Source organism: Python bivittatus, unplaced genomic scaffold (assembly GCF_059951505.1).
Source record: "Python bivittatus isolate LINGU-HERP-01145 unplaced genomic scaffold, Pbiv_v1 ctg000610_np1212, whole genome shotgun sequence".
NCBI classification, from domain to species: Eukaryota; Metazoa; Chordata; class Lepidosauria; order Squamata; family Pythonidae; genus Python; species Python bivittatus.
The window spans coordinates 4,690,072-4,715,621 of NW_028277088.1; the positions used below are offsets into that span (position 1 = coordinate 4,690,072).

Sequence of the window (25,550 nt, forward strand, 5' to 3'; positions counted from 1 at the left end):
CTCTTGGTGGTGCAGAATGGGACATCCCTCGTCTTTTTAATATCCTCCAACTTCTAAACTCTCCCTTCTCCCAAGCTGCAGAGCACCAGGCAGCTCCTTACCAGAGGTCTGGGCTAAGGACTTCCCCAGGAATAAAAATTAGACTGAGAACATCATGTGGTCCTAAAACCATCGGTTGTCCATCGCTGGCCAGACCAGAACCAATGGCAGACTTCAGCTTAACCTCGTAGGGGAGGCCCATCCCAAAGAACGCTTTTAATCCTTCTTCCAGCAGTAGGAATCAGGAACTGAGCTCACGTCCTTCGACTGCTGTACCATTTCTCTTCCCTACTACGCACTGCCTGCTTGGAATTTGTATTGCCATTTTCTTCTTGGCTGCAAATCATGTCCACGGCTGTCTCTCTTGCCACTCCCTCATGCCTTTCCTTGGAATGGACATTCATCTTTCAAAATCTCGGATAAAATAGCCTTCCTGTTTCCCAGGACTTCATGCACCCTTGCGCCAAGCTTCAAAGACTTCAAAAGACATCCTTGGTGCACCGTTGCGATGGACTTCTGCCTATGGCCAAAAGCTGAGAAGAAGGCTTGGACTTCCCCAGGCCAGCAAGACTGTTGTGTGCATGGACGGTCTCCGCTAGACACCGGCCTAAATATAGATGCATGTAAACCGGAGTGCAAATTGGCAAGTTGCAGACTCAGGAAACGAAGCCCAACTTTCCTGTATCTAGGATATTGAATAGCTACATTAATAAGGCAGGAAGGCCGAAGCAAAGAAAACTGACAAATGCTGATTCATCGCTTTGCTATGAATCCCGGTGCTTAAACCAAGACTTGTAAGTCAGCGAGGCTACAGGGGGGGTGTAACGTGCTAACGGGGGTAGAGATCTGAGCCGTCAACACGGCTCCCAAACAAACTCCAGAGCGAGCTTCTCCTCTCAAAACCGCAGCACCAGAAAAAGGAATTTCGAAACCCAAACAGGGCTGCCGGATTAGGTATGCATGCATGCATGCATGCATGCATGCATTTATTTAATTTATTTATTTTTTTTCACGGTTCGTTCTGCCCTTTAGAAACTTTGGCTGTGCAGAACTTCTACTGGCTAGAGGCAGGAGATGGGTGACGCATCCCTACATCTTGGAAGTAGTTTTGCAACGGCTTTCAAAGAGTTTTGCATTTTTGAAAAACCCAGTGGAGCGATTGCTCAGCACAGGATTGTGAGCCTACAAAAATGTCGTGTTTGTGCAACTTGCGTTTGGACCTCCTTTGTGCACCAGCTGGACCAGTGTGTCTCGACCTTGGCAACTTTAAGATGTGTGGACTTCAGCATGGCTGGCTGGGGAATCCTGGGAGTTGAAGTCCACACATCTTAAAGTTGCCAAGGTTGAGACACATTGAACTGGACACAACTGCTAGTGACCAAGTCAGCTGTAAACAGCCATTTCTTAAGTTCTCCCAGGTGCTGCAAAGAGGGAGGGAGAGAGATTGTCATTCCCCATCTGTCTTTCCACAAATGAGACTAAAATTAAGGGAAAACCTCTGATGGGAACCCCTATGGACAGAATTAGGAGGTGAACTTCTGTCCTTCCCCCTGTTCTGTGCAGTGGAGAAAGACAGGATTCCTGGAGAAGTCCCAGTTTGAGGCCGCTCCACCAAAAATACTTTGGGAACAGGAAGGGTCAAGTTAACCTCCAGGTAAAATGTTTTGGCCACACAGTTGCCCACAAAGAGTAAGTGCAAGCTGGTTGCCCAGCGCCCGGATCGTGATCACATGACAGCAAAGGTGCTGCGACGGTTGTAAGTGCGAGGACCAGTTGTAAGTCCCTTTGTTCAGCACCATTGTAACTTTGAATGGTCACTAAATGAATGATCATTAAGTGAGGACTACCTGTATCTCATAGTCTCCATGCCTCCTGAGAGAAAACTATCAATTTTCTCTCATGAGCGTATCTTGGGATTGCGGGATTGTGTTTCCCAGGCCTTCAGCTTCTACAAATGCTGTCCAAATGCTGAGGACCAACTCAAGAACTTCTCAAGCAGGTGCTCCAAGTCCTGAACCACAATGTCTTCCCTACGTGGGATTTTCCAGGAAAAGGTTTTCAACGCACCTGTCTGGAGGCCTGTGGGGTTAGGCCTGCATCTGGAGGGAGAATGGCCAAACTACTGGTTTTCAGAAGAACGCCTCAGCGTGTTGCTGTGAGATGCCATATGAAGAGCAAGAGATTGCTGACAGCACAGACAGACAAGTACCTCATTGCTGGCGTAATGCAAATCCATCATCTGTCCAAAAGCATCCATGACTTTCTGTAAAACTTCTTTGAACTTAACTGGCCTCTGGAACTGGATAATCCTGCAGAATTAAAATTAATTAATTAATTTTAATTTCTATAGATGCTCATCTCAACCCAGCGACTCCGGGCAGTGAACAAACACAGAAACAATGAACGTAAGTGCAACGTGTGGGAATTTTGTTTGGGGATAACATTGTTCCCCAGCGTAGTATACTTTTTCTAAGAACAGTCCCTTGCGCACAGAGGCCAATACAATCTCGGTCATGGGGGCCATTGAAAGCTGGAACTTCCAGTTGCCCAAATCGTGACCCACGTTAGAAAGGTCCTGTTGGGTGTCAAGGTAAACCCCCTCTTCCAGGCCCAGCAAAACCAGGAGATTCATGAAGAATCTGGTCTCCTTCCACAGATGATCTCATGGGTCCTTTAGGCTGGTTCTACAATTCTGATGTAAACTACATCAAAGGAAAAATGGTGTCTGTATAGCAGGAAAGGAATCTTTATACCTGCTTAACAGTGTCATGGAAAATATAATAGTAGCTGTGCCTTATCATGCAAAGCTGAGAAATGCTGTGCTTCCACCCAATTCTTAACGAACCAAATACATTTAATAAATTGGCATAACTGCATGTTAACCTTATTGCTAGAATGAAGAACGTAAGCTGCTCGGCGTCATTTGCCTATTAATGGCTTGGATTTTAATTGAAACGGTTTACTGTGTTTTCTTTTTGGTTTAATCGACTGTACGCTGCCCAGAGTTGCCAAGCTGATTGGAGCAGCCAGATTAAATTCTTTAAATTAAACTGAATCAATTAATTTTCAACTACAGTGGCAAGTAAGCAGGAGAGAATAAATTAAAAAAATATTACCAAAATCTCAGTATAATCATTTTGAAGGGCTACCTGCAAGAGGGGAACTTTCTATTAGGAGGGAGACCACTGAATGAAGGAAAGAATGAAGTTGGGCTTTATTTATTTATGAATTATGGCTTTTCATAAAACTTCAGCAAAACCAAGCAATACATCTAAACCTGTATACCCAAGAACACAAGAACATACCTTTTTTCTCCATCGTGTTCAAATTTGATCCTGGCATTCCGCAACTACGGAAGAAAAAGAGATAGAAAGCCCCTTAGGTACAGAGATATATATATTTAAATACAGAAATGAGGCAGGGGCTTGAACTACAAATCTGGAGGTCTTCAGCTCAACTTTTATCTGTTCTTCTCACATTATCTGGTCTTGGGTGTTCAGTCTCAGCCTCAATACACCCATCATCCCCTTCCCTCACCTGGCTTCTGCAATATCTTGCAGCCCGCCATCCAGAATTGGAATAAAGATTAGGACAAAAATCATGCCCAGCACACGTCTTGAATAGCTGAAAATACGTTCTAGTGATGATTTGCTTCTCTTGCAAAAATGTTTGGGCAGGGTCAACTTTTACAGGCAGTTCTGCAGGACCCAGGGAAGACACCTCCCTGGACAACCCCTTAAAAAATATTTCCAGGGCTGAATCAGCTGGTCGACAGCTCAGAGAACATGGTAAAACAAACCAGAATATGATTTAGCATGCCATGTGAATTTGCTTCCTCCCAACAAGGCCTAAAATTGCAGTTTTGCAATCAAACACACCGGAGCGATCCTGTTCTTCTGCAAGCAGAAAGTTTTGGAAAAATGGGGCCGTTTGGAGCATGAAAGTGTTCAGTAAAGTCCACTGGTTGGAGCATTTAAGCAGGGCCACTATTATTAATTGGGTTTTTTTAAAGGCAGAAATAAATTTAAGCCTTATCTCCCTCCCCCTTCTCCCTCCGGTTTCTTTTCAGAGTGGAAAAAACACATCCCATACTTGGGAATCAGCATCATTTGGAAAGATCGGCTACACACGGCTGGTATCTAAACAGGAGAATTCCTAGATGGGCGAGGAATGACGTCTCTTCCTGAAAACACTTCTTATCTCTCACTTGAGCTTTACCCAGAACATGATTAGCAGTTTCCATGCTTCCATTCTATATTCCTGAAAATATGTTGTTGCAATGAAAAAGTTTCAGTTCAATAGCTATTTATGTGGAAGAGGGACAGTGTGTGTGTGTGTGTGTGTGTGTGTGTGTTAAAAAGATCAGTTTCTGAAACAGTGAAAGTGGACTGCACCAATAACCACAGAAGGCCCACCCAAGTTGGGAATCAGCAAGGCTGGTTTGGGTGGGTCGCTAAACTGGGTCATCCCTGTGGATCCACTTCCCTTATGGGTCCTTTAGACTTTCTATGCTATTCCTGCCCAAACACAAGAGGAACACCAAGGAAGCAGAGGATGAGAATCCAGTTCCATCTGGGATAAGGAAGAGCATCTGATATTGTCACAACCTAACTACTGTCTGGATAATACAGCTTATATCCCTGTAGGTTGTTGATGATGATGAAGATTACATGCCATCAAGTTGTTGTCAACTCTTAACCAGACAGATTTTCTCCATGATGGTCTGTCCTTAACCTGGTCCTTCAGCTCTTCCAACAGTGTCCCAATCACCACTGTAACTGAGTCCATCCATCTTGCTGCTGGTCCTCCTCTTCTTCTCTTTCCTTCCACCTTTCCCAGCATCGTATCCTCCTCTAGAGAGTGGGGTCTTTGTGTAATGTCTGAAGTAGGATCATCTGAGCCTGGTCATTTGTGCCTCAAGTGAGAACTCTGGGTTGATTTGTTCAGTGACCCATTGATTAGTTTTCTTGGCTGTCCACAGTATTCTCAGGAGACTTCTCCAACCCCAAAGTTCAAAAGCGTCGATATTCTTCCTCTCCTGCTTCTGCAAAGTCCAACTTTCGCTTCCATCAAGTGTCATGGGGAATACCAAGGCTTGCACGATTCTGATCTTTTCCTTGGGCATTATCAAGTAGGAAAGGAGGCTTGCAAGATAAGATGCTTACTGTTTTTGTCTAAGTGAAATAAGATGAATTATTTCATCTTCTCTAATAGCTTTTGGACTATGTGCCTCCACTAATTTTAACCAGAAAAGCAGATAAGCAGAAAGCTATTCATGCCTTCATCCACAGAGGTGGCAATCTGTACTTTCCCTTGAAGAATCGAAGATACTCAGGAATTGTGAAATAATGAAAAGAACAACAAATACATTAAGAAAGGGGGCAGAATAAAGTAGAGGTGAACCTCAAGAAGGTTAATGAAGAGTGTCGCATGTTCAAAAACATTGTCACTAAAATTCAGCGTATACCAGATTGAGATCCTCAATGGTTTGCAACATTTAAAAAAGTGTTCAAAACCACTGTTTTGAAAATGGGACACGGCCCCAAAGCCTTCTTAAAATGAAAGTCTCTATGCCATGTAAGAAGCCACCAGCTGAGTGACTAGATCAGTGTTTCTCAGCCTTGGCAACTTTATGATATGTGGACTGCAACTCCCAGAATTCCCCAGCCAGCATGAACTAGATACTCAACTGGAGGACCATTCAAACTCTGTTCGCAAGAAGTTTCCTTAGACCACATCAGACCAGTGCCCCTCAAATGTAGTATGACAAACCAGGATGGAGCAACCTTGTGGGGCCTATGGACGGCATCAGTACCCTTACTGGGGGCACAAGAACTGCTATGTGATAATGCAAAAGGGTGGCAGTTGTATCACACACGTGGGTGTGTGATTTTTCTCCCATGCTTTTCCCCAGGGTTCTAATAGCAGTGAAGGTAGCGAATATTCTTCTTTTTAGTTTTAGGGTTTACAGGACTGTTTTTGTGGGTTCCCCAACTCAAAATAGTTGGAAAGCATGCCACTGATTTTTGGCTGTTGCATCACTGAATTTTGGAGACGATTCCCAAGCAGAGGCAACCACAGGGGAGGGAGGGTGATCACAAAAATCAAGATGGCATCCACGACTGCACAACACACATTAAAAAGGGGTGGAGCTTCACCAGCACCGTCGAGGCCACCATCTTGACTTTTCTGACCTCCCCCTCCACAGATGCCCCTGATTCCAAGAACTGCATTAAAGGCCTTTGGAGACCCCACACAGCTTTCAAGACCAGAAATTATCCATCTCTGCTTTAACCCAATAGAGGGGTCCTTCTAAACTGTCAGGTAGTCCCCGGGTTAAGTACGCTTGGTTTATGGACAACCCACAGTTAAGAATGGAGCCTACTGTAGCAAAATTTGAGTTAAATGCACAATGATTTCAGTTAAATACACAATGGTTCGAGTTCATTACACAATACTACTTATACAGTATTATACAATAATACTGTTCTGGCTTAAATTCAACTTAAGGACAGACCTTGGAAATGGAACTCGTTCTTAAATGGGGGCTACCTGTATCTTGAAATGAAAGACGCCAAACCTTCTCCCTAAACGTCACCTGCTATAGTCTGTGGTCTCCCTCATCTTAAAACTTGGATCTGTGGTCTCCCCCATCTTAAAATTGCCCCCGAAGAGCTTCCTGAAGAAACCCTGAGGGCCCAAGTGAAGAGACGTCATACAGCTTTGCCTTGCAAAGAAACCTTTCTCTATCCCCGTCTAGTTGGACAACCAAGAGAAGACAGTCCTTAAGACCCAATGCCCTATTTGCTGAGCAGACCAACTCTGTTTAGGAACAATTTGTTGCTGGAAATCGACAAAACACTTGTTTAAAGCAGCCCCAGAAGAGAGGAAACATCATGACTGCATCCTTTTTCTTCAGCGTGAAACAATAACAACAGTGACCTCCTTTGGTTAAGGGCCAAGGAAAACACACCAGCCAACTCACAGAACAGCACAGTTGGCAGGCTAGAGGAGAAATATGAGTGATGCTTCAGAAAAACTGTCCTGGGCAAAGCTTTCCCCACACTCACATACTACTTGCTAGGAAAACAAGCATGGGAGAGAGGCCCAACTGGAAGGGGAAACGAAAACCACAATCAGGCTGTGTCCATTTTGCATCGCTGGTCCTTCTGTTGACCGGCACTGAAGGGGTGCCGTTTCTCTCAGCAGAATACAAAGCTAGCTTCAAGTATTTTACTGCACCCTGGTGTGACCTAGAGACGGTGGGAGAAAATGCAGGAATGGTGATGCAGATTGAAGAGCTGGACACTACAAAAACCCAACGTGTCCTAGAACCATGTTCTACTGAACTTAAGGGAGCTGACTTCTGAGAACATGGGTGCAGGACTGAATTGGGATGTCTATGAGCAACCTGGCCAGGGGGCCCCTGCAGAGGAGATCTAGCGAGCATCTACAAAGCCATGTTTGGTAGATGCAGGCTAAAGTGTGTCAACTCATTGAGGTAGGCCAGGTCAAGCAACAGACACTGCAAGGATTGCAGGAATGCTACTTTATTGTTGTAGGTATCGTAACAGAATCTTGAAAGCCTGTCAAAGCTTCTTTCTACATCATCTGATACCAAACATCTCATGCAGAACAAAAGTGATGAACCTTGAAGGAACACTACAGTGTCCAGGAGTGCAAAATGTTTCAAGGTCAAAATTTCCCAACCTAGCCTCACTGGAAGCATCCTGGACATTTCAGCCATGCTCCAACCTTAAAACAGACACTTCCATTTTCCAGAGACACTGGAACATTTCCGATGAGGTCAAAACAAAGATGGAGGTTGGAATGGGACAGGAATAGACCCACCCCAATGAAATGAACCTTTGTTTTTAGTAAAAAATGACAGAGGATCAGGAAGCAGAGATATCTGCCTCTGTACTAGAGATGCTATGACATGCTTATGCAGTTCATGACTTTGAGACGTCACATTTCCGAAATATAAAAGCACAATGTTAACCATTTTTAAAAGCCAACCAACAACTAGAGAGCAATTTTGGTGCCTCTACGTGTGTCTCTGTGTGTGTGTGTGTGTAACAATCTGAGGACTCAGAAATCAAAAGGAGTATTGCAGTAGATCATGGAAATGATCCAGGTTCAGATCAATACTCAGTTTTCAAGCTCATCAAGAGATCTTTGGCTATTCACTGCCTCTCAACGTAACCTACCATACAAAGCTGTTGTTGATTTGTTAACATTTATTTTAATCCTAATTTCAATTTCTATAGCTGCTCACTCACACATCAGTCGGGGAGCTTATTATGAAGACAAGAGTTGTAGGACCTCTACACTCTGAAAAATGGCAGGAGTAAATGTCTGTAAATAAATTGAAAACTTGATCTCATTACAGTATAAAATATCTTTTAACAACAAAAGGTAACAGACAAGGATGGACCACACAATGCATTTTTGGATGTACATTGTGGTTATGTTAACCCTGGAAGGAAGAGGTGGGAAGTGAGACCACTTTGCACGTGGAACACTTTCTCACCTCTCATCAAGTCTTGTAGTGTCCATAGTTGTACAAGTATCAGACCATCCTTAACATCATCTACACCCTAGTGAAAATCTCCATTGCTGCAGAGGTTCCTCAGCTTTTCAAATGACCAGTGTTAACTATATCTTCATCAGCACCAGCTCCTAATCATGCTGTGAAGATCATAACCTGTTGCCACTTGCTTGCAAAACTGATGCACAAGGTTAGATAGATTTGGTTTTTTTTTGAGTTCACCCAAACAACTAAGATTTGGCACAAGGATGGAGATAAAAAGACATGAAAAGGGTGAAGGAGCCTATGAAAGATCATGGTGTGTTATTTATTTGTTTGAATGTATTAGCCACCCAACTCCAATAGATCATTCAAAACAATGCGTAGCCTTTGTAAAGACAGTTTCATCTCCTGAACTCCTTAGGAGTTCTTCTTAACTCTTCTCAAATTGTCCTAAGATGGCGCCTGCCAGGTTCTGCTTGCTCCCCACCCTCTATTGCATTAGTTTCCATAAAAACTTAATCCCACAAGTCAGTCAAAGCCTTACTGGGTCATTGGACAGCATGACAGCTGTTAGAGACCTGGTGACTTCGCTAAACATCTTGAATTGGTTTTCAGCAAGGGCTGCCATAGGACTGAATTCAGCTTAGAGAGCTGTTACACCCTGGAGCTCAACTATGTGTTCGTTTTCATCAACAAGCCAGTGTTGCTATAGCAATGGGAAGAGAAGGATGGTGTTTTCTTGGTATAGAATTCGGTTTTTTATTTCCCTTGGTGCTTGGCTGACCACAGGGGTTAAAAGCAGGACCTTGTAAACGCAGGGGCAGTCAGAGACTTGATTCAAAGGCAACTGGATCTAATCTCCAAATCAAATCGATTTTCCAGATCGGGCTATTGGTTGGGATCGAATTCAATCAGTTGTCTCAAAATCAATCTGAGGAGTCAGTGACTTTTTGCAAACGTGCTGAAAGGGTTCTTTTCTGACTTGATTCAGATTGGATCTGATGTGATCCTACACCTCTAGTAAATATATGGAGCTGTCTAATGCCAAGACTGACCATATGCTCCTTTAACCCAGCATTACTTACTCCAGTGTTTCTCAACCTTGGGAACTTTAAGATGTGTGGACTTCAACTCCCAGAACTCCCCAGCCAGCATGGCTGGCTGGGGAGTTCTGGGAGTTGAAGTCCACACATCTTAAAGTTCCCAAGGTTGAGAAACACTTATCTACTCTAATGGTGGCTGTACCTTCTCTAGCCAACTATCCTTCCTTTTTAGAGGATCACAATTTCTATCATCCACAACAAACCATCCATTTCATATTCTGCTTCTTCTGCTATCACCCCCATAGCAACCCCATGCTACCAAAGTCCAATCCCTTAAGTTTAAGCAGGAACACTGAGCATTGCAGAAGGGAATCTGAAGCACCATAACTGACCTGTTTGTTGGAATGGTTTTTATTTCGGTTGCTGTCCAAGAAGCCCCCGCATTTGCCCAGGGCTGCAAGATCCTTCATAATAGAATTCAGAGCTTCCTCTTCATCTGCAGACAGACAAACAAAGAATTAGGTGAGACCTCTGAAACTTCAGGACATCTTTCCAAGGGCCACATAACACCTTCCAAGGAATTCTGACGCATGGCAGACTCATCTTCCGAGCATAACTGCTTATAAAAGATTGTGGAGAGGTGCCCCATTCATCAGTGGGCCTAGCTACGGGGAGAACGATGATCTGGAAGCGAGGGAAGAGCCGAAGACATGGCATACCCTCCCCAAATTTGGACTACAACTCCCTTCCAGTATTCCTGGAGCGCAACCAATACATCTGCCTGAAGGGAATGCTACCCGCCCCATAACTGGAATGAAGTTGGAATGAATAAACTTGCACAGAAAGATAAATGCATTCAAACAGAAGGTTCAGCTGTTCGAGCACCTGCAAACATTTGGGCTATTGGCTTTTCAGTTCTCAAAGTGAGCGTTCACTTTGTTTTCAAACAACACTGTCTGTTGAATTTGCTACCAATCGATTGGGCGTCCTCTCCTGCCCCAACTATCACAAGGAGAGGGTTGCTAAAGAAAAATCTAGCGTGGAGCAAAAGGATATTTATTCCCGTTCCAGCCAAAAATCTCCTTTCTTCAGGAATCCGAACAGGTCCCTGAAGCCCTTGAGCTGTGAGAGATAAATCCTATCACTAACCCACCCATAGGAAAAAGTTGCTTCTACCCGTTTGGAATGGAAGGAGGACTGAAGTCACTCCAAATGCGAATACTGTATATGCATCTATTTTCCTGTGGTATTCCCCCATCCCAGGGAGGGGTGACTCTGTCCATTTCAAAAATGGTCATATTTGAAGATATATGAAGCTGACTTCTTCTCGTTCTTGCAAAGCAAGGCAACATTTGGGTGGTCCAAATGACTATTTATTTATTTATTTAGGGCAAAGCCCACATTAAAATGCGTATGCACGTTTTTCGGTGTTACTTTGCCTCCTAGCCATCTTTTTTTTTTTGCAACCCGTGTTCTCTGATGCCGTGCCATTTCTGTACGTTGCTTTTATCCATTTTGCAGGCTCTTCCGGCGATTAGTCGTTTTTGTTATTAGCAAACGGCAGTGTAAAATTGGGAGAACGGTGAACTTTTGATGACAACGACGTTGCAATATTCGATACGGAATTCCTTTTCCATCCCTCTCCTATTGTGATTCATTCACAGAGATATAATTATCCATTCAAAATGAGCATACGTGAAATCAGAGTCCTGCTATTCTTCTCTAAACATTTGTTCATTATGTAGTAATCAGTAAAAGATTAAAAACGCAAAAAATGTAAGAACAAAAAACATGAAAAATGGAAAAAGAAGATACTGTACATCGCAAAGCAAAACGAAAAAGGGAGTTTGGAGGCAGGTAGAAATACATTTGTAAGCTTAGTGGGAAATCCTTTTTTCCCCTTTTTACTGTAATGCTGTAAACCACTGTATTATTTCAATGCAGATTTCAATGCAGTACAGTAATGCTTATTAACGATGAATAAAAATTATTAACATTCTGTTATTTAAAAAGCTTAAACTATTGGAAATAAAAAGAGAAAAGTAAAAATTCTCTCAGGATCAAATTGCCATTTAGGATGTCAGTGTTAGAAGCATAAAATGATTTAATTTTTCATCCAAAGGGTGGACTTCTGGGGAATTCTGGGAGTTGAAGTCCACTCATCTTAAAGTGGCCAAGGTTGAGAAACAGAGTTATGTGATAATAGTTTCAGTCTTGAGAGAAACAACATTTTATACATCCATACTTATCATTTCTATCCCCAAAGGAATGGAAATAATCGTTTAGGAATTATTTCACTGCCATATTAAAAATAGGAATTATTTCAAGGCCACATTAAATCAAGCTACCCCAGTATTCATGATCAGGGATGAGTGCGCACATTTTCCAATTTTCTCAAAAACATGCAATCAAAATGCCAAGTCAATGAATCATCTCACCCCAGTTACTCTCAAGAAGGGTCTTTCCCCGTTACGCTGTTAAGAGTGTGCTCCGCCCATCCTTGAATCAGCAGAAACAGCCCAGCGTGAAGTGCGCTGAGCCCACTGATTCCTGCCCCTCTTGCTATTGATCCCAATCTCTGCCTTCTCTCTGAGACAGTATCTCTCAACCTCAGCAACTTTAAGATGCCTGGACTTCAATTCCCAGAATCCCTCAGCAGCATGGGTGGACTTCAACTCCCAGAATTCCCCAGCCTGCATGTGTGGACTTCAACTCCCAGAACTCCCCAGCCAGTTTAGGGAGAAGAGGAAAGCTGAAGGCTTCAGATACATTAATGAATGGAAAGGAAAGCTGAATGGTATCTTAGTGCAGCAAGTCATTTGAAATGTAATAGGTTTTCTTTAGCCATTCCCTTTATCTGTTCTTCCCCATTAACTCAAAGTTGAATGCAACACGCAAGGTTTCTTCCCACCTTGAAACTCTGTCCTCTAGGAGTAGCCGCTGACTTTCAGAAAGGCCTTTCCTGAAATATTTTGTTTTTAAAAGAGCAAGGCGCAGCTGATGGGAGAGGGAAAGAAACGGAGAGCCTTTGCACACCATAAGCCAAGGCTTCTCAACTTCAGCAATTTTAAGATATGTGGACTTCAACTCCCAGAATTCTGGAAACATGCTGGCTGGGGGATTCTGGGAGTGAAGTCCACACATCTTACAGGCTGAGGTTGAGAAACACCACTTTAAGATAATGGGCTACGAAAACTCGCAGATGTTGCAGGTCTGAAGGCTGACCTGGGATGGTCTTGGGATACAGGAGAAAAGGCTCTTGAGCAGAAGTCTTGCTAACTTAAACCTGTCTCGCTCATGGGTGAGATGAAGGCAACGTCATAGGGACGTGGCAGAAAAAAAGGAAGCCGCCAGGGCACGTTGGCACTGTGGTTACGTGCAGGTGGGGAAAATGTTGCAAAGTGTTTGCCCGCTGGGTTTCTGCTGACTCAGTTTTCTGGATTTGTTGCTTTCTAATCAGCCCCACCTACCACCAAGTCATTATTCTACCATATCTTTGCATTCTGTGTTATCTTCTGTAATACAGAAGTGTTTTTTCCCCTTTTGGGCCAAGATGAAGGCAATGCCATGGGGACGTGGGAACAAAAAGAGGACAGAGCGAGTGGGGAACGGCTCGAGGGCAGCACTTTGCTCTTCCAATGCTACTGTGCCCAATAGCCTTTTAGCCCCATAGACCCTGGACTGAATGATGGAGGAGGCTTTGCACAAGTCACGGTGTTTGTGGATTTTGGCTGGCCCACGATTTTCAGCCAACCAATCCAATAAGCCACTCTGGGACCAACAGGCAGATTGGAATAAGTCTGTCCTTCTGTTTTTTGCACTTTTCTGAATGTTGTCCTAACAATTAGCTCAAAGAAGTCCGTTTTTGTTTTTTTGGGGGGTGCCTTCAAATTCGTCTTAATTCCCTCCATGGACAATTCTGTGCAATTTTCTTGACAATATTTTGAGAAGCAATTTGCCATTGTCTCCTTCCTAGGGCTGAGAGAGAGTGACTGGCCTAAAGTTGCCCAGCTGGCTTCGTGCAGGACTAGAACTCACAGTCTCCCGGTTTCTAGCTTGGTGCCTTTAACCACTCCACCCAGCTGGGTTTCCCTGCAATGCCTATAATACTACATATCCTAGGCTAAAATTTAGACAGTGACCACCATGTCTACATGCCCCTGAAACAGGCATTATGCCACCACAATATCTACAAGAAGAAGGCTATGCTGAGTAAAAAAAAAAAAAACCTCTGATATTCTACAAGTGGCTGCAGGCTTTTACTTGGTTCCAGAACTGCATGCCTGATATGGATTCGACCAGCCAAAGCTGTCACACTCTCCGTGGCTTTCAATACTTTTATTTCTGTAAATCAAACTGCCCGGGTCTGCTCATTTTGCCAGTGTATCTATTCAGGTCATCAGGAAATCTGCCCCCCCAACTATATATATTTTTAAAAACAGCTGCAAAATTATTCTTAACAGTGGAAAAGATGTCTATGTGTGATGCTGTTAGCTAATTTCAGGTAGTCCTCACTTAACAACCATTTGTTTAGCGACCACTCAAAGTTACAACGGCGCTAAAAAAAGTGACTTACGACTGCTGCCCGAAGTTACAACCATCCCAGCACCCCTGCAGTTATGTGATTGTGATGTGGGTGCTTGGCAACCGGCTCGGCTCGCATTTACGATGGTTGCAGTGTCCTGGGGTCATGTGATCACCATTTGCAACCTTCCCAGGGGGCTTCTGAAAAGCAAAGTCAACGGGGGAAGCTGGATTTGCTTAACAACATGGTGATTCACTTAAAGACCACCGCAAGAAAGGTCATAGAATAGGGTCTGATTCCCTTAACAACCGCCCTGCTTAACAACCAATTCTCTGGTCCCTATTGTGGTCATTAAGCGAGGACTACCTGTAACTGTGCAATGGCAGATCTGGCTAGAAATTTATATGACTAGATTTTGTGGTCATAAAACTTCTAGAGAGGAAAAGCTTACGATGTTCAGCTTGAAGAATGTGGTGGGGGCCATGACCCAAGGAAGTGTAAAGGTACTATCAGCTTTAAATGAGCTAATCCATGCTGTTCTCCCTCAGCAGTCCCCTGGATATTATACTGAGGCAGGGAGAGTCACTCCCCTTCGTTTGCTTGATCTCCCAAAGCTTTTGTGTTTGGGAAATCCTTTCTCTTTGACTCTGCCAGCAAAATACCCAGCAGGATGCTCTTTTAGACAGTCCAGCCCGGGTGTGCTTTAAACGGCAACCGAAACAAATCCTCTTTGCAAAAAGGTGAAGCATCTCAAGGAAGGTAAGCAGCAAATCAGATTAACAAGCTGACCTCCTTGCTTGCAAAGTTATCCATCACGCAACTCTGTTTGCTAAAGGACTTCTGCAAGAGATGGTATTTTGCAACCAGCATTGATTGCAACTCTAGAGATCCTCCTCAGAGGTTTTCCTGGAAAGATGGGAATCCTCTTTCAGTCATCAGCCTAGCCCAGTGTTTCTCAACCTTGGCAACTTTAAGATGAGTGGACTTCAACTCCCAGAATTGAGAAACACTGGGCTAGTCATTCAACCAGGTCTAAAGTAGGGTCTTGTAACTGTGGGGTGATGATCCAGTTTGAAAAACTCCCCTCTTCAGAATTGCAATTTATAACAAGCAAGGCCCAAAACGTCTCCCCTGTATTCCCTCCTTGAGAACATCTACAAGCATTTGCAAGGTATCTATAACAACCTGCGGCTTATCCAAAAGGCACAAAATTGTCCAAAAGGCACTGAATAAGTCGGAGACGACTTAACAACTGAACGAACAAAGCATCCAAAACGGGTGATATATATATCACTCGAAAGATCAGATTTTGGAATGATCACCAGGGAATAGTATGGATCCAGTCCATGTTCACCACGGGTAAAAATGAAACGAAACAATAGTAAATCAGAGGCAAAGGGGAAGGAAATATGCACAAGAAGATGGCCCAACTGAAGCCACAATACAAGGGTTACATCAGGTTTATATTTTATCAAGGCTCTATGTCACCCAGGTCCAGCTCAGGGGCAAGCACCTAGGGAGGAAAAAACGCTAAGCAGAGCTGTATCTGGTTAATACTTGGATGAGATACCATCAGGAAACCCCAAATCTATTAAACCTGGGAAGTTTTTAAAAAATCCTAGAAGAGGGCAGTGCCAAATCACTTCCTTTTTGTGGCCAAGAAAGCTACAGAGATACCTCCATTTCCAACCCATAAAGACGAAGAAGGTACAGGGAGTCCTTGCTTAGTGACTGCCTCATTTAGTGACCACTTGCAGTTACAATGGTCATGAAAAAGGAATTTTGTGACCAGGCCTCGCATTTATGACCTTTGCAGGTCTGTAAAGCAAAAGAAAGCTGAAGATTGTAAGCCCAATCATGGTTTCACTTAGCAGCTGCCCTGCTTAACAACTGAGTTGCTGGTCCCAACTGTGGCCGCTGAACAAGGACTCCCTGTATGTGAAGGCATGGTTACCTGCCCTGTGCCACACCAAGATCCTGCCCAAAAGTAGGACCAATCAGGAATCAGGCCTTAAAAATGGGCAGATCAGAAACTTGCCTGGACAAGGATCCACTCAGGACTCAGCTGCTCAGACTAACCAACCTGAACCCAGTACAAACAAAGAACCAATCAGGAACCAGCACTCTAAAAATGACCAATCAGAAGCTGGCATGAACAAAGGACCAATCAGGAACCAACACCACCCAAACCACCAATCAGGATCAGGCACAAAGAACCAATCAGAGACCAGCCCTCACCAACCTGCACCAATTGGAATCTACCTTGGCTAATGGCCAATCAGAAGTCAGGATACCAGGCCATAAAGACAGGAGCCCAGTCAGTCCCTGCTTGGTTGTCTGTGGTCTACATAGGAGACCACCTTGCCTCTGAAGATGCCAGCAAAACATCATGAAATCTGTTGTCTAGACCACAATCATTAAACTCTGAAGCCCAAAACTACCCAGCAGATACTGGTTATGAAAGCCTACACCAGTACAGGTAGTCCTTGCTTAACAACTACAATTAGAATGAGCAACTCCATTGCTAAGCAACATGGTTGTTAAGTGAGACATCATGTGACTGTGGCTTGCAATTGTACTGCCAGCTTCTCCACTGATTTCTTGTGGAAGCTGGCTGTGAGATGTCCAAATGGTGATCACATGGATGCTGCAACGGACATAAATGCCTGCTGGTTGCGAACCGCCTGAATCTCAATCATGTAACTGCAGGACACTGCAACGGTTGTGTGAGGAACTGGTCGTAAAGTTATTTTTTCAGCGTTGTTGTAACTTTGAACAGTCACTAAACAGGGCAGTTGTTAAGTGAGGACTACCTGTATTCTGTGAAGTCTGCTCACCCAAATGCAGAGACTAGGCACTCTGCATTTACACATACAGGTCAAAAATCTCCTGATGGCAATACGGAGCAAAACTGTGGTCTACAGTTTTCATTCGTGCAAAGTCTCAGAGCCTTCCAAGATTGTGCTCCTGAAATCTGGGGCTGAAATGGCCTCTTTGAAACAGCGAAATCTTTTGTGTGGGGGGACAGTAGGCAAGATGCAATTTAAGGCTAAAATAGGTGTGTTAAAGCTTCAGTGACACCTGATGCATCTCTTTTGAGTTCCCAATGGGCTGGAACTTTGAACCTGGCCGTGTCACTATCAGGTATCTCTTTCCCTCAAAGGAGAAAAGACAATCACCCGCTTAGGCTACTGCAACGCACGCCACATGGGGCTGCCTTGGAAGGTCACACGGATGCTGCAGTCAGTTTGGAGTGTACGGCCATAGCACGAGTGGCCTTTGCTGGTCGAAGCACCTCACTTCAGTGCTCCAAAGGTGGACAACAGGCTTCTGGGTACAATTTGAAGTGCTGGAAATATCTTCTAAAGCCCAACGCCAGTTGGTGCCCAGGTATCTACGGCAAGGGTTGTTCCAACTTCTTCAGGCTGCAGAACCTGTTCGTTTTTTTTGTTTTGTTTAATGTCCTGGAATCTCTGATCAAGAGGTAAGGCTATCGTGATAAAAAATGGGCTGCATCTGAGTGAACTTTTTGTGTGTGTCTTAGTCTCTCACAGAACCACTGTGAATTGGTCCAGCTGATTTAATCGACCCAGACAAACTATGTGCTGGGCCCCATTTTAAGGCAGTGAGGAGGGCCAAAGCGCGATGGTCCCGCTCCTTGGTGGCTCAACCAGTTCTTTGGAGCATCCCCCTGCCAGTGGACATTGGTTGGCCCCACCTTGACCACCATCTACAGATCTTCTGGAAGGCGTTTGTGTCTTGGCCCCATCTTGGTTTAGTTACAGTTCTGATTTGGTTAATTTGACATTCATTTTTAATGAGCATTTGCATACTTTATTGCAGTGTTTCTCAACCTCAGCAGCTTTAAGATGGGTGGACCTCAACTCCCAGAATTCCCCGGCCCATGCTGGGGAATTCTGGGAGTTGAAGTCCAGACATCTTAAAGTTGCTGAAGTTGAGAAGCACTGCTTTATTATATATGGCTTATGGTATAATCCGTGTGTATCTTAATGATTGCCTTTGGTTTATTGTATAATGTTTCTTATGTACCTTAGCAGTACATTGCCGAGAGTCCTTAGGGATTCAGTGGTCTATAAATGTAATTATTAAGACCCATGATTTCTTATACACAACGCGAACTGGCACCCCTTGGAGCACATTCACCATCTCAATGGGAATTCAGGATCAAATCTTCGGCCTTCGAGAACAAGGATCATGAAAGAACGAACCGAGGAGATTGCAAATACAGAGTTAAGCTAAACGCCAAGGGATCCAAGAATATTATTCTTAAGCGTATTCCCTCAAGTCCTTCTGGACGGAGGTTGAGATAAAACACATAAAGGCATAAAATAAGCTGTAGAATTCCTCCAGCTTTCTTCAGAATGTATCTGCCAGCTAAATATTGTGACGCAGAATTGGCAGAGTTAATTGTGGCATTGATTCAATCGGCATCAGAAAACAGAATTAGTACAGATGCTTAAGATAGATCCAGAGGAAAATGGCATGATTCATATCTTTGCTGTTTTTTTTCTCCCCACCCCCAGTGTCTGTGGTTTCAAAGTCTGGTTGCAGAAGAGGGGAATTTCAAAAACCACCCTTTGCAGAGGAGAATCTGCAGATTAGGAAATCTGGGCCCCTTTCACCTGTTTATCCTCCGCATTCATTTTGTCCACAAAACACCAGGAAAATTCTGTTTCCCCCAACAACAGCACCATTCTGGCATAGTAGACGTTCAATACAACTTGGTTATTGTTTTTTAAAACATGGTTATGATGCTTAAAATGATGGCTTGCTCCTCCTCTGGAGTAAAACCATAATAAAGCCATCTACGAGGAGTTGAACGATAACTCTGCAAAGCGCCGCGTATTGCTGTCGATCGAGCCAAACAAAAATACATTGATTAAATGGATCACTTATTGGAAGGAAATGTGTTTCTGGATCAGTTATCACTCTGAAAATTGCTGGGTTGTGCGGGGATAGATTTCTTAGAAAGTCACAATAATAGACTTCCTAGTAGGCCACAATAATATCATATAAATAAAAGCATGTTTTCCCCTGTGTCTTCCAGATTCGCCTCCCCACTCAGGAGTAGTTTCCCACTGTTGATTTTTACTCAGTCTCAACTTCCCTTTTCATACTGTTCTTAAGAACTCAGCTGCCTCTCACACAAACATCTCTGAGCTTAAATGTAGGGAAAGGGGGATTTTCTTTACCCTAAAAGAGGAAATAAGAGGTTTTGAAAAACAAAAGAAAAAAGGAGAAACAGAAACACACAACGGCCTGGTTATCGTACAGGCAAAACACCCATTTTGGTTCGAGTTGCGGGAAAAAAACCCTAAAAACTTTTATTGCAGGTTAAGTTTGAATGTGAAATGAAATCATCTGGGTGATACTGACTTAGGTCTTTCATGTCAATATTTAAGTAATTTAGCTATTGATTTACTTTATATACTACCACATTCCCTAGGGACTCATGGCTGTTCCGATGTCCCTCTGTCAGGGAGACCCATTTATGAATTTCATGCCAGGGAAGACAGGACTTGGCAATCTTTAAATTGTAAAATGCATATTTACTAGAAGAGAGAAGAGAAGAAATAAGCAGTTATTTTCTTTATAGCAGGGTTCCTCAACCTTAGCAACTTGAAGATGGGTGGACTTCAACTCCCATGCTGGCTGGGGAATTCTGGGAGTTGAAGTCCACCCATCTTAAAGTTGCTGAGGTTGAGGAACCCTGCTTTATAGGATAACAGCAGCGAGACTCTTATACGTACAGAAATGGAAGGACCCACAAATACCTACAGTTATGGATGGTGAAGTTGAATGAGTTGGAGAAGATGGAGAAACTGACTATTTTTATTAAAGAAAAAACTTTGACTAGCTTTGTTTTCTACTTGGAAATTGCTTCTGGACTTTTTACTTGAAACCCAAAGAAATGAAACTTTAACTTGGGGGTTCGATGATTAATACTGTTTATGATTATAGAAATACTGTGTATTAGTTTAAGTTTTAGAGTAAGAGGTGAATGTATTATATTTGTACCTGTACCAAAGAAAGTCAGAAGTTACCTTTTTTTCTTTTCTTATTTTTTTTCCCTTCTGCACTTTAAATTTTGTTCTTTCTCTGATCTTTTTTCCTTTCAATTCTTTTTTTCTGTTTCCTTGTATTTTATCTTTTGTTGAAATTTAATAAAGTTCTTATATATAAAAAAAGAAAAGAAATAAGCAGTATTCTGCGGGATCAGACTCCTGTCCTATCTAGTCCAGCCATCTATTCTCCTAGTGGCCAACCAACTACACAAGGAAGCCCATGAGACTTCCAGCAAATGGCCTTCAAGGAGGAGGTGGTGGAGAAGGAGGAGGAGATTGGACCCCTGGCCCATCTAACCTACCAGTCTTTTCCCAGGGGCCCACCAACCGCTCATGAGTCTCCCAGCAAATGGCCTTCAGAGGCAACCCACTGCCATCAAGGCTAAGAGCCATCAATCTCCATGACTTCCACGAATTGGTCCAACCCTTTTTTTGAAGCCAGCCAAGCTGGTCACCAACACCACATCTCGTGGTAGTGAATTCTAAAGCTGAATTATGTGTTGTGTAAAACATATTTCCTTTTGTCTGTCCTAAATCTTCCAGCATCCAGTTTCATTGGGTGACCTTTGTTCTATTATTTTGGGAAGGGGAAAATAGATTCTCCTTTTCTACTTTATCCACACCTTGCATAATTCTGTGCACCTGAATCATGTCCCCTCCCGTTCGCCTCCTTTCCAGACTAAAAAGCCCCAAATGTCACAACCTTTTCTCCTGGGAAAGCTGGTCCAGCCCCAGGATCATCTTAGAACTGCACACAAGATTCCAGATGTGGTACCACCATTGATTTCTATAAGGGCGTTAGAGTATACTCGGTGACAATTGTGGTTAGTTGTTAGTGACACTAAAAATTAGTGATCAAAAAAGGAGAGTTCAATAGAAGGGCAGAATAATATTGGACCATCATTTGTGAGGGAAAGGTTGTCTGAAAGAGCACGGCTAACAACTATAATTGAAAAAAGATGGGGTACCAAGCAGAGTTTGTCACAAAAGGTTCTTGTTCCAAAAGCTAACAAACAGACCATTATGTTGGCCAAACTTTGGCCAATGAAATAGGCAAACTTAATAGTTATCCTCAAGCAGGTGTGAGTCAGAATCAGTGCCTTGAGACACAACTCCCACATTCTTAATATACACTTCTCTGCATGACCATTTCAACAACACTCAGGAGTAGACAACATCTAGCCTGTCTGTCCCTGCCTGCCTCCAATTCTCTCGGTGACTTTATGTAAAGATAAAGTTCATCTTTACGTCAAGGTAAATGCAATCCTTTTAATTGAATTTTAATAGAAAATGCATTTGTACAAGCAAAGAACCAGCTTCTAGCATGTTTAGAATGCCCTGTTCTGTTTTCAGATGACCTGGAAATCACACCCACATAGCAGAGGGCGCATTGGAAACCTAGTTTGTTTCTGATAAATGGGTGTTTTCACATGTTCTCAACACTTCCACCTCAAAAGGGTTGCAGGTTCCTCACTATAGTACTGGTACCTAACACTAGACGAATTTGCAAGGTGATCACGAGACACCATGGTGGTATCACTCAGACACGTTGCTTTCCCATTTGAATTCAATCTTCCAAGCCACAAGCTCCAAACTTAGGGGGCTTCAAAAGTTTCTCGGAGTTATCCAACTGGCAGAATGCAATGACTGCTGCTAAATGAGTTTGAGCAATGTTTCCAGGCCAAACAGGGGTCTTTTACAGAATGAATGACGTTTCCCCCAGGTCAGGGACATCGTTTGGAAGTCAGATGAGAAATTAGCAATAAAGGAGGAGAAACAACAGAAATGGGGTCAAAGCAGACCACACCAAAAGCTTTTAGCTGTCAAATGCGAGGAAAATGGGGAGAGACAGAGGAATAACTTAGCAATGTTCAGATGGTCTAGACAGCCCTGTTATTGTTGGCTGGGTTGGCTGGCTATAAGTCGGAAGAAATTTGTAGTAGGTTCCAAGGTTCTGCTTCCATCAACAAAGAAAAAGACAAGAAAAAAATCACCGTATTTGGAAGACTTAGGAGGCAGATGGTAGAGGCTAAGAGAAGAAAAGATGCACAGTGCAGTGCAAGATGGATGGATGGATGGATGGATGGATGGATGGAAGGTAGGTAGGTAGGTAGGTAGGTAGGTAGGTAGGTAAATAGGCAGACAGACAGACGTATTCTGAAATGGATTTATAATTGGGCCACTTATGAGTTAGATCAAACTTTCCAAAGGAAGTGAGCAAAGATCTAGGTTACATATGCATAAAATTTCTTTGCAAACATCCCAGGTTGAAGAAAAGGTCCTTAACCCTCATCAAGTCTGTAAAAGGAACCTCCTATGGCCCTAAGCACAATCGTGGGTATCTGGCATTGTTAAAAGCAAAGAATAACCATGAATATATTACATTTGCACACCCTTGGTGCTCACTTTTCTCTAACGACAACAAAAAGAGTGATAAAGATCTCCGTGTTTTGAGGACATAAGTCTGAGGAGGATGTTTTTAACTTGTGTATTTTTTCTAAGATTTTATAGTTTGACGCCCATAGGTGGTTCCAATAGAAGAGAATCTCTGTGGCTCAGGGTTGAGCTGTGGAGTCCTTGGTGCTCTCTGAGCTTGGCGGTTTGCTTGCAGACGTTTCATGACCTGACTAGGTAACACTTTCAAACAGCAAACGCTTCAGAAAGCACACAAATGGGAGAAATCTGCATGTAGGCAAACCCTGCCCCAAGGATATAAACAGGGAGCAAACCCCACACCCCCTCGCACTGATGATGTTACCTAGTCGGGTCATGAAATGTCTACAAGCAAACCACCGAGCTCAGAGAGCACCAAGGGCTCCACAATTCAACCCCGAGCTACAGATATTCTCTTTTATTGGAGACAGGATTATGCTAGGCTTGAAGTATAACACAGAACAAGGGCTGAATTGTGAGCACCATTTTTTTCCACCAGGAGAGGCTCTGCTGGAAATTCCTTAATCTGATACGCAGGAGAAAGTCGTCTCCTGTGCGGCTCCCAGAGAGATGTATCTCTCCCAGTATTTAAGAATATGGCCAAAAAAGAAATCCATCTCTTTCACAGTGGTTCCAAGCTTTACCTTCTTAATTCAATTGACACTGATGTTAATGATACCGATCATAATTTTATCCAGGTTTCAATTGTATTGCTTTAATCTTAGGGTTTATCCTTTCTATTTTTAATTGCAGCGAGCTGCCTTGAGTGCTGAATAAACAGAAAGACATGAAATAAATATGCTGGAACTGCCTCTTTCCATTCCACGGATGGACATTATATTAGTTCTACTCACCAACAGAAGGTGGAAAATAAGAGATAGTTCTTTAAGGAGGAGCATTTTCACCAGACCCAGCCTACACTAGGAAAATGCAGAAAGAAAAAACAATATCTACTATTCCCTGTAATATGAAAATACTTGGACAATGCTCTTCTTGGATACAGAAACTTTATTCTCTGATATGCCCCAAGAGATATTGGAGATCCCCCCTCCCTCTTTTTAGACTAGGTTTGCCTCTTGCTTTTTGCTAAAATAAAACCATAATCTATTGCCATGACAATGGCTGTGTTATCCAAACTACAGTAAAAAATGCCTGAGGGAAATCAGGAAGGACTTGCATTTCTCGCTAGCTTCTCACTCCTCCCTACACATACGAAAATCGTCATCACTAGAATTCCACATCTCTGCCAGACTGTAAAAGAGAAATGAAAGCACCTCATGTCACAAGAGTGAAAAATGTCAGGAGGATGGTCACAACCATGTGACCGTCGCTCCTTTTTATGTGGGTCGTGCATGAGACATGGGTAAAAAAGGAGACAGGGCTTCAATCACGCAGGTGTGCTCGCCATCTTGACTTGTTTTTTTTTTGACTTCCCCGGGCGACACGCCTGTCCCGGAGTGCAAAATGCATAAGAGGACCCCACCAGATTGTTTCGTGCAGAAGATGAAGAGTCTGAGTAACTTCCAACATGCGGCAAACCAACATGTGTTGGAAAATTATCCTGAATTTCGCAAACAAATGGACCCACTTTTGTGCTGATCAATCACGTTGCATTCGAGTCAGCCAGTCCCTGATATATGAGATTGTTTCCATAAAAAAATAGCGGAAGAACTGTGCAGAATTGCACATACAATAAAGCCTCAATGTTACATCGTTTCTTTAAAAGTTACATAAATTTCATAAAATATAGATGTGTTGTGTAGACTGGATGTCATGGATGTTCGGCCCCTTCTTTTCCCAAACAGACCAATGAACTCAGGTTTTGCTGTATCCAAAATCGTAGACGTCCTGTTTTCTAAAATTTGAACCTATTCCTCACTACCCAGAGATTTCTGTATCATTGCCCCAATACATGTGTGGGTATAGGAAAGAACCAATACACGTTTATCACACTGAAGACTAAGATAAATGAACCTGAATTTCAGAACAAACTGGCACTTTCCTCATTTTCATAATCTGAGTGGACACTGAAAGATGCGTCTTCTGTTGACAAAGCAGACATAATCTTGTTTTCTGAATTCTCATGCTTTCATAGTTCCCTAATCCAAGATTCATCTCATCCAATTTAATTCGATCTATTGCTCTTAGAGTAACAATGGATAAACATGATTTTAACTGAGTCACCACCTAATATATTACCTCTTGGAAGTATAAATATATTGCTAGTGCCAGGTAGTCCTCGCTTAACGACCACAATAGGGACCAGAAAATTGGTTGTTAAGCAGGGTGGTTGTTAAGTGAATCAGACTCAATTTTACAACCTTTTTTGCAGCAGCCCTTAAGCGAATAACCGTGGTCATTAAGTAAATCACATGGTCATTAAGTGAATCATGTGTTCCCCATTGATTTTGCTTGCCGGAAGGTGGCTGGGAAGGTCACAAATGGCGATCACATGACCCCGGGACACTGCAACCATCATAAGTGCAAGCTGGTTGCCAAGCATCCGGATCACAATCACATATCACGGGTGCTGGGACAGTGGTAATTTCAGGCACTAGTTGTAAGTCACTTTTTTTGGTACCGTTGTAACTTCAAACAGCCACTAAATGGACAGTTGTTAAACAAGGACTACCTGTATCTCACAATAAACGCCTTTTCAGAGGATTGAAAATCAAGGCTACTATTTAATAAATAAAAAAAAAACACTACCCATTAAAGGGGAAGGATGATGTTAATGCATTAGATTATTTATTTATCAAATTTAACAAACAATAAACAAAATAATTTAAAAACAAAATACGAACATCTGCCTTTTCCATACAAGTAATAACAATGACCTCTTCTTGATCATGAATGAAAGCTGAGTAGGCTTCAAATTCTGCTTTTGTGCT

General features: G+C 43.0%; 1 protein-coding gene across 1 annotated transcript in view; it reads right to left on the bottom strand.

Annotated features, from left to right (window-relative positions):
- Nucleotides 1–25,550, bottom strand: part of LOC103064885 (mitogen-activated protein kinase kinase kinase 3-like) — an 86,064-nt gene that overhangs the window by 25,126 nt on the left and 35,388 nt on the right. Inside the window, exons 3-5 of the mRNA XM_088150225.1 lie at nucleotides 10,008–10,111; nucleotides 3,345–3,388; nucleotides 2,249–2,348 (exon numbers count right to left, since the gene is read on the bottom strand). Of these exons, the coding sequence (XP_088006351.1) occupies nucleotides 2,249–2,348; nucleotides 3,345–3,388; nucleotides 10,008–10,111 (248 nt within the window). The remainder of the gene's footprint in view (nucleotides 1–2,248; nucleotides 2,349–3,344; nucleotides 3,389–10,007; nucleotides 10,112–25,550) is intronic.